The sequence below is a fragment of the Micromesistius poutassou genome (assembly GCF_964030765.1).
Source record: "Micromesistius poutassou genome assembly, chromosome: 15".
Classification (NCBI taxonomy): Eukaryota; Metazoa; Chordata; class Actinopteri; order Gadiformes; family Gadidae; genus Micromesistius; species Micromesistius poutassou.
The window spans coordinates 2,055,291-2,065,010 of NC_140285.1; the positions used below are offsets into that span (position 1 = coordinate 2,055,291).

Sequence of the window (9,720 nt, forward strand, 5' to 3'; positions counted from 1 at the left end):
TCTCCTCTCCTCTCCCTCTTCCCTTCTCTGCATCCCACCCCTCTTCCTACCACCTGACCTCAACCCTGCCCTGTCATTGGTTAGTCCAAATGGCCACTGGCCTGTGATTGGCCAGACAGACTATTTAGTAACTTACTGCCGACCACTGAAGACTGTGGAGAACGGAGAGGAAGAACCGATACATTCCAACACTCTCACGTTGTCATGGAAACGTGATCAGAAACGCTTGATCTTCAACTGAACACACACACATACAAACACACACACATGCACACACACACACACACACACACACACACACACACACACACACACACACACACACACACACACACACACAGTGCCATGCTTGGGGGATATACTGTGCAGAGCTACAGTGCCATGTAAAGCCCGGAGCCAGATCTGGACGGAGCTTGACCGGACTTGGACCAAAATACATCAAAACCCGGACTGGAGTCATCCGGACTGAACACAAGACTCTGTTTTAGGACTTGTGGCCATAATTGTAAAATAGTGAAATAATGCTGATGAAATATAGAAGGATTATTAATGTGTAATAATAAGAACTTTGTGGATTTTAAGAAACATACAAGGCTACTGTGTGGAGTGGACAAATCCAGGACCGGAGCCCAGGGTTAGAGACCACAGACGGGTTGGACCGGCCTGGACCGGACCGGACTCATTAGCTCCTGGCTAGGAGCTAGGGGCTAGGAGCTAGGGTCTAGGAGCAAGGAGCTAGGGGCCAGGTCTGGGGTTAGGGTCCTGGGAGCAGCTGTGTGCGGTCCGTCGAGGAGGGGGGGGGGGGGGGGGGGGGGGGGAGGGCTACAGGGAGCAACACCACTATCATATCATCTTCACTCACACACAGTGTGTGTGTGTGTGTGTGTGTGTGTGCGTGTCTGTGTGTGTGAGGGTGTGTCTGTGTATCAGGTGTTTAATATTAAGAAAGAGATAGTAAATATCATTTATGGATCAGAGCAATAAACTCTAAACTTAAAGCCATCAACTGTCCTGACCTCCCTGTCTCCCCCAACCTGTATCCCCCGGCCTGTCTCGCCCCTGCTGGGCCGCAGTACTACAGTCTAAAGGAGCACTGGTACACAGTACTATAGCGGTAGGGGAGACAGGGTATAGTGGTAGGTAGAAGTGTGAGGAGTGCAGAGGAAGGGCGAGGAAAGAGAGGAAGAAGAGAGTGATGAGAAAAAAGAATGAAAGAATTAAGTGAAGCAGGTATGGCTGTAGTAGCAAACACTGTGTGTGTGTGTGTGTGTGTGTGTGTATGTTCGCGTTTTGTGTATGACTGAACTATGCTCTCCATGACACACACACACACACACACACACACATCATCGACATGATCCAACACACACACACATACTGGGAGGAATGGAGACTGAGACACACACATGCTCAAACGCACACACACACACACAGTCAGGTGGTTCCATGTATTTATTGATATTTATTTGATCATATTTATTGTGCCAGGTGAACATGCTTTTATTAGTTTGTAAAATAACCAAAAGCCTTCAACATTCAATACATCTCTCTTTCTCTCTCTCTCTCTCTCTCTCTCTCTCTCTCTCACACCATGCCTGAACACATTCACACTCGACTCTCCATGAAGTTCTGGGTCCATCGCCTGGTTTTGTTTCCTGAGTTGTGATGTATTGCTGATGATATTTCATGTAACTGTCTGTTTTTCTACCATTGCCATTGCCTTCTGCTCAGTTTGTATAGTTGTGTGATTTCACTAAAGTGTCAGAAACACTGAGACTCTCCTTTGTGATGTCATGATGTGGACCTGGATATGTGTGTGCGTGTGTGTGCGTGTTTGTGAGTATCTGTAAGTTAGTGTATGTCTGTGTATCTGCATGTGTGTTTGGGTACATATGTGTTTTTGTGATTGAGTGTGTGTGTGTGTGTGTGTGTGTGTGTGTGTGGGTGCATGCGTGTGTATCTGTGTGTGTGTGCGTGCGTGTGTATCTGTATGAGTGTGCAAAAAGAGAATCTATAATCAATACTAATGATATTACGATACACACACTTACTCAATCAGAAACACACACACACACACACTCACTATCAGAAACACACACACACTCACTCAATCAGAAATACACACACAAACACAACAACAACACACAGACACACACACACTGAATCAAAAACACACACTATCACACACACACACACACACACACACACACATTATAACACACACACAAACACATACACGCATAACAACACACATACACACTCAATCACACACAGCTACGAGCAGACTCTACATTTATTACACTAGTAATAAAACTAGTTATTGTAACACTTATAAAGTAGTATATGTATAACGTGTCATCTGTAGGACCAGCAGTGATGTATAATGATACATCATGTGTAGTGTATGGAAGGTGGGGCAGGTCCCACCTGCCTGTGATGGAGGAGACTGACCTGATGGAGCCCGGGACGGTGCACCTTACCTGCAGAGGGATACCCCATCAGCTGACCAGCCCCCTCCTCCCTGACCTTACCAGCAGACACACAAACATCAATACACACACACACACACACACACACACACACACACACTGTCAGTAAAGCACCTACCAATTAGCTAATGGTTCGTTAAGAGCAGCGTCCATCAGGCTTGTAATCAATCAATTAGGATCCAGACGAGAGTGTAATTGGACCACTTCAGCATTCTGTAGGGATGGGATCACCATGGCAACCAATACCGGGCAACTCTGCTGAGTCAGTGTGTGTGTGTGTGTGTGTGTGTGTGTGTGTGTGTGTGTGTGCGTGTGTGTGTGTGTGTGTGTGTGTGTGTGTGTGTGTGTGCGTTAGTTCATGTGTATGTGTGTGTGTGTGTGTGTGTGTGTGTGTGTATGTGTATGTGTGTGTGTGCTTCTTGATAACTAGTGAGGTCATTGATTGATTAAGTACTCCCATAAATACATGAATACTGTATTCCAGTACTACACTATTATACGTCAGCACTATAGTATACTGAACTTTACTACAGGAATATACTACAGTAATACAGGACTTTACTACAGTAATACACGAGTATACTACAGTTCTACAGGACTATACTACAGTATAATACCTCAGCACAATAGTATACTGAACTATACTATGGGAAAATACTACAGTACTACTCTGCTAGTACTATACCATCAAGTATCCTGATTTAACCCTCTTTTCATTCGTGATTATTACATGGACCTGACCTGGTTATAAGTGATTAATACATGGACCTGACCTGGTAATAAATGATTAATACGTGGACCTGACCTGGTAATAAATGATTAATACGTGGACCTGACCTGGTAATAAGTGATTAATACATGGACCTGACCTGGTTATAAGTGATTAATACATGGACCTGACCTGGTTATAAGTGATTAATACATGGACCTGACCTGGTAATAAGTGATTAATACATGGACCTGACCTGGTTATAGGACCTGGGCTGGACTCGCCTGCCTAGCAACAGCCCAGACTAGACTGCTGCATTATTTATGATTGGTTGGCAGCTGGTCACATGACTTTGTTGCTAATTTTTTATTTATGAAGGATGATCATTGTCAGATTAGGACAAAACGTGCCTGTCTGTCTCTCTGTCTGCCAGTCTGTGTCCCTCCCCCTCTCAACTCATGAAATAATTATCATGAGAATTTATCATGCGAGTTTGAACAAAAATAAATAAATATTTGCTAAGACCTCTTAATTAATGACATTTAATAAAAAATGTTTTTTTATGGTTATAATAATGTCACCAAACATTTTCGTTTACATTTTTACCATATTGTATCAAAGACATCGGATAAATAAATATCCTGCCAGCATTGAGAAAAATAGCATGGCAGCAAAGAATGGGAGTAGACTGCGTTTCTAGAAAACGAAAAAACAATATAATTAAATGTCCGAATGAAAATGTGAAATATTAAAATCTGACGGTGGTCTGGAAGGGCGAGCTAGCAGAATTTACAAAGTGGAGGGCTCCCCCTGCTGTCCCCTGTGAACATGACATGTAGGGCTATCACTGGCCTCATGAAACATTGTATGTAGTTTTAATGCCTGGGCACATGTAAACATTACATGTAGTTTAATTACTGGTCACATGTACACATTATATGTAGTTTAATTGCTGGTCACATGTAAACATCATATGTAGTTTACATGCTGATATGTTCATAGACAAACTGTAGATACAGACAGAACAGTCAATTTACAAAAAAACTTAAACTTCAATTTCTGATACAATGTTCAACGTACATTCTATGAATTTGGACGCAGCCGCCTGCTGTCCAATCAGAGCCGCGGATGCTGTGATGCGCGAGAGATGAGCTGGCATTAAAGACGGAACACGGAAGTTTATCTTACTTGAAGCTAAGCTAAGCTAACTAGCCTAGACGCTGCGGTCCATCTGGTCAGTGTTTCTCCACTCCTCGTCTCTACTTCTATCCTCGGTAAGTGGAGTCATGTAGTATCATTACATATATGATTTATATGGTATTAGTTTAGCACGAGTGGTATATTTTAGAAGTATTAGTTATATGTGATTCATGCAAACAACGCCATCGATCGCTGGTTCGACTTCGCAGGTATGAAGTACTGTACTATTACTTGTACTACTACTGTATTGTACTACTGTACACAATGTATACTACAAGTACTGTATTATTTATGAAGTATAAAATACTGTAATGTGAGGTATGTAGTATTTTATGTACTGCACTAGTATTAATATACACATTCAACTAGGCTATTTGTGTACAGTAGTGTACTGGACCAGTAGGGGCTGGTGTACTGGACCAGTAGGGAGTGGGGTGTACTGGACCAGTAGGGCTGTGTCCTGGACCAGTAGTGAGTGTGGTGTCCTGGCCCAGTAGGGAGGGTGGTGTCCTGGCCCAGTAGGGAGGGTGGCTTACTGGACCAATAGGGAGTAGGGGTGTAACGATACACTAAAGTCACGGTTCTGTACGTACCTCGGTTTTTAAGTCACGGTTCGGTATGTTTTTCGGTACAGCAGTTTTTTATTTGAACAATTTGATTTTGATTTATTAAATTGTATCAAACAAATTGAGGATAAAAACACAATAAAGTCCAGGACTTATTACCATTGTGGTCCTCAACACAAAACATCAGGACAAGACAAGACAAGACAGAGTGTGTGTGATAATCAATAAAAACTTAATTTAAAAAAAATTATGTATAGAATTATTATTATTTATTTTTTTCGGTACGTACCGAAATGAAACGTGCGTCGAACCGTTAGACCCGTACCGAAATATTTCGGTTCGATTACGCATATCGTTACACCCCTAGTAGGGTGGTGTACATGACCAGTAGGGAGGGGGGTTTACTGGACCAGTATGGGTGTGGTGTCCTGGACCAGTAGTGAGTGTGGTGTCCTCCAGGCAGGATGAGTCTCCAGTGGATGGCCGTGGCCACCTTCCTCTACATGGAGGTGTTCCTGGTCCTGCTGCTCTGCATCCCCTTCATCTCACCAAAGAGGTCAGTACCCTTACCTTAACCTTCTTACCTTAACATTACCTTAAGTAAGACTGCATAGTGTAGCGTTGTCTTAAAGGTACAGTATTGCCACTTTTCGACCGACAGTACCAGCTCGACTCGCCTCGGCTTGGTCCGCCTTTTTTGCATTTCCATTGGCAAAAAAAGTACCTGGTACTGGGTACTTTTTTTTTGTACTACCTCCGTCGAGGTTCCAAGCGAGCAGAGTAGGTACTTTTGTGTGACGTAAACAGGCTGCTGGTAACTGATTGGCCAGCGGCTGTAAACGGGAATAATCACTCAAAGATAAGTTGTCCTCCGTGGCTGGAGTCCGCGGACCCGCTCCCGAGGGGGACAGGGATCAGCGTTTCGCCCTGTGTGTCGCTCCTTTCCCGGGGCTAGAGTTAGGCTGTGCGTGGTTGTGTGTGTCCGGCGTGGCTGGAGTCCACGGACCGGCTCCCGAGGGGGACACAGATCAGCGTTTCGCTGTTTCATTTTGTCGTTCCTTTCCCAGGGCTTGAGTTTCGCCTCCATCAATGTTAAATGTTAAAACCTAACGATGACCCGCCCACGTTGGAGAGTTTATTTTCTACGACCCGCCCACGTTGAAGAGGTACTTTTTTAGAGATAAGTCGTGGCGAGTCGAGCTGGTACTGTCGGTGGAAAAGCGGCATAAGTTCCTTTTTAAGGTACATACTGTCAATCTATATTCTCTCAGTCTCTATCTCAAGAGACGTCTCTCTCTGTCTCGAGATAGATATCACTTTTATCTCTATCTATATCTTGATCTAGATATAGATAGAAACCAGCCTGTAATGAATAAACCACTCACTGTGTGGGTGTTATTACTGTAGTCCCATGACTGTTCCTGCTGACAGCCTGTTATGTAGTGAGGTGGTTCCTCCTCAAGGGGGCGGTGCTGGCCTGTTGACTAGGAACAGTTTCAGTGGAGGATGAAGTCAGAGTGTGCCATGTGTGTTCAGGTGGAGTCGCCTCTTCAAGTCCCGCATGGTCCAGACCATCGCTCTCTATGGCAACACCTCCTTCATGGTGGCCATCGCCATCCTGGTCTTCCTGCTCATCGGTGGGCGGATAGCTTTCTTTGTGTGTGTGTGTATATATGTGTGCATGCGTGTGTGTGTGTGTCCCCATCCCTCTGTCTGTATATGAATCTCTATCGTGTGTGTCCATCTCTGCGTAGATGCGTTCCGTGAGGTGAGGAAGTACAGCGTCCCAGAGAAGGTGGACCTGGTCAACAACCCCACAGCAGTAGAGCACATCCACATGAAGCTGTTCAGGGCCCAGAGGAACGAGTACATCGCCGGCTTCGCCCTGCTGCTCTGCTTGTAAGACTACTACTACTGTAGTGTATACCAAGGCTAGTACAACTGTAGTGTATACCAGGATACTCCCTCACTCGGCTTCAGCTAGGAGAGGGTGGGAATGAGTGGTGGTTCAGCTAGGAATGACATGATGAAGAGACTCTGTACCCTCTGACTCTGTACCCCCCCCTCCCCCTCTCCTTCAGACTTCTCCGTCGCATAGCAACCCTGCTGTCCCAGCAGGCCTCTCTGATGGCGTCCAACGAGGCCTTCAAGAAGCAGGCAGAGGGCGCTAGCAACGCTGCCAAGAAGTTCATGGAGGAGAATGACCAGCTACAGCAGGTAGGCTAACCATCCGGTCAGAATACGGGTACACCGCTAATGCTAACCATCCAGTCAGCACATGTCACCATGGTTACGACGCTCTGCCTGTCTGTATCCGGTGTAGAAGATGAAGGAGGCGGGGCTAGCAGTTCCTGATGCAGGGGCTAAGAAGACTGGAGGACAGGAGGAGGACCTGGAGCAGGAGGTGAAGACTCTGAAGGAGGAGCTGGCCATCACAAAGAAAGGTGAGGACTGGGACTGGGGGGGGTGGAGCGGAGGCCAGGGCTTCCTCTAGGATCAGTATAGAGTGTATGAGGAGGCTCCACGGTCACCACCCGATGAGCCACGGGCGTAGGGGCGTGGGTCACTCCTCACTGGCACCTTTATCCTAGACCTAAGTTTGCTTAATCCATCTCATTTATTTATTTATTTATTTATTTTTTTAATGAATGGTGCTTTCTGCAGAATAGGAACGCCCCCTTATGAAGTAACCCCCCCCTGACGGAGGTTATGAGTTTAATGGACGAGGCTCTGCTACAGCTGCAGGAGAAGACTCTTGTCTACCTTCATTAGACAGCAGGGTCTTCATCCTAATGGACTGGCTGTGGGTTCAGAGACAGGTCGTTAAGCAGGGGTTAGACGGTACAGAGACAGGTCGTTAAGGGGCAGGTAGGGGTTAGACAGGTCATTAAGGAGCAGGTAGGGGTTAGATGGTATAGAGACATTGAGGTGCAGTGTGCCTGAACGTTTGAGTGACTCCTCCATGGTGTCTCCCAGCTCTCCAGAAGTCGGACAGCGACGTGAGGGCCATGAAGTCCCAGGCGGAGAACCTGACCGTGGAGTACGACCGGCTGCTGGGGGAGCACAGCGTGCTGCTGGTGAGACACACACGCACACGCACGCACGCCGGTCACAGCCAACGGGTCATTCCATTCTGCTGTTATAGGGGTGATTAACCTTACAGCGTGAGGTCTGTGATGGATGTATCCTCAGCGTCGTGTTGCTGGTCTGAACGTTCCCTCAATGAGCAGCTTCATGAGCCTTAGTTCTGCAGCTGTAGCAGACCTCCCCATCCCCCCACTCAGGGGTAATGGTCTTCATCAGTATGAAGCTCCTGGTGTTGTCGCTCATCACACAGGCCTGCTGTCATTGAAGGTCCCTGATTGGCCGCGACCACAAAATGCAACGTGTCAACGTGTACATTTCCCCCCCCCCCCCCCCCCCCCCCCCCCCTCAGGCCAGCGGAGACTCCAGGGACAAGAAGTCAGACTGAAGCTCCCCGCTCCACCTTCATCCAGCTCCGTCTGCCGTCACCTCATCACGCTCATGATGTCACTTCCTGATCACCGATGTCCCTTTGGACTGGTTGCAACCGGTCTGTTTCCAACGGGATGTCCAATAGGAAATATTCCCCCCCTCAAGAACAGTACCAATAGGACCCTTCTCTACCCAAGCCTGCTTTAAGCCTCCAGTTAGTATGAGGTGGCTAGCCCTCATGCTAACGCCGTATGGAGAGGAGGGCTTTACTCTGTTGTGATGTGCTCACCCTTCAGTGGGTTTCTTTTATCACGGTTTGAAGCAATGTGATGTGAATGCCATGTTGGCTAAACTTAAAAAGCTAGCTTCCTTAGGCGGTTCATTGGCTGTCAGTGCTAGGAGGAGATCAGGAGCCAATCAGGAGCCATTCCCTGCTAGGACCGACAGGTGGGCCGGACACCTGTTGGCTCGGGAGTGGACTTTAGCCTCAGACTTCTCTTGCTAGCCGGTTTGATCCTGAGGGGCTGCTCGTCAGTCCTCATGTTTAAACCATGCTTCACCGTGTGACTTGTTCTTCTGCACTGTTCATCGAATGTCTTCAACTTTATTGGTATTTTTATGTTGTACGAGGTGCTGTTGATTTGTGGGAAATGGAGCCAGTGTTGATGATTTGTCCTTTTTACTGTAGGACACAAGTTGGACCAAATGGGTTAAGGAAATGTCAAGTGATAAATAAGAGCCTTGTTGTTCCGAGCCAGGAGGTCTGGCTCCGTTTACAGGGAAGAAGGGGAAAGTTGAACCTCCTCTATGTTCTCTTCTAGGAAGGGAACTCTCTCCTCCCTCCTCCTGTCTCTGTCTCTCTCTCTCTCTTTCTCGGAGTGTGTTGTTATGTACTGAAGCTGTTCCTGCTCCAATAAACCAGTTCTCTCTGCATGCTTACTGGAGTCCTCAGCCTACACCAATAACACCACCCTCACTATATCATGCACTACGACACCACCTTCACTATCAATCTCCCTAATCCAGAACTTTATCGCAGTATATATCAGTCTGTGTGGGGGGGGGGGGGGGGGGGGGGGGGGGGGTGTTATGGCCTTGGTATAAAGTTGGCTGTCTCCACCTCCTGTCTGAACAAGGCACCTCCTCCTGTCTGAACAAGGCACCTCCTCATGTCCTAATAAGGTACCTCTGCTTACGCCTCCTGTCTAAATAAGGTCCCTCCTCCTGTCCTAGTAAGGCCCCTCTACTTGCACCTCCTCCTGTCTGAATAAGGCCCTTCACCTCCTGTTTAGGGCAGCTG

General features: G+C 46.9%; 1 protein-coding gene across 1 annotated transcript; it reads left to right on the forward strand.

Moving 5' to 3' along the window:
- The first annotated feature begins 4,371 nt into the window (after positions 1 to 4,371).
- bcap31 (B cell receptor associated protein 31) lies at positions 4,372 to 9,351 on the forward strand. The gene is made up of 8 exons (XM_084479471.1): positions 4,372 to 4,472; positions 5,424 to 5,520; positions 6,501 to 6,601; positions 6,719 to 6,863; positions 7,046 to 7,181; positions 7,288 to 7,408; positions 7,941 to 8,041; positions 8,401 to 9,351. The coding sequence occupies exons 2-8, from the start codon at positions 5,429 to 5,431 to the stop codon at positions 8,434 to 8,436; spliced, it is 732 nt and encodes a 243-aa protein (XP_084335597.1). The 5' UTR covers positions 4,372 to 4,472; positions 5,424 to 5,428; the 3' UTR covers positions 8,437 to 9,351.
- The last annotated feature ends 369 nt before the right edge of the window (positions 9,352 to 9,720 follow it).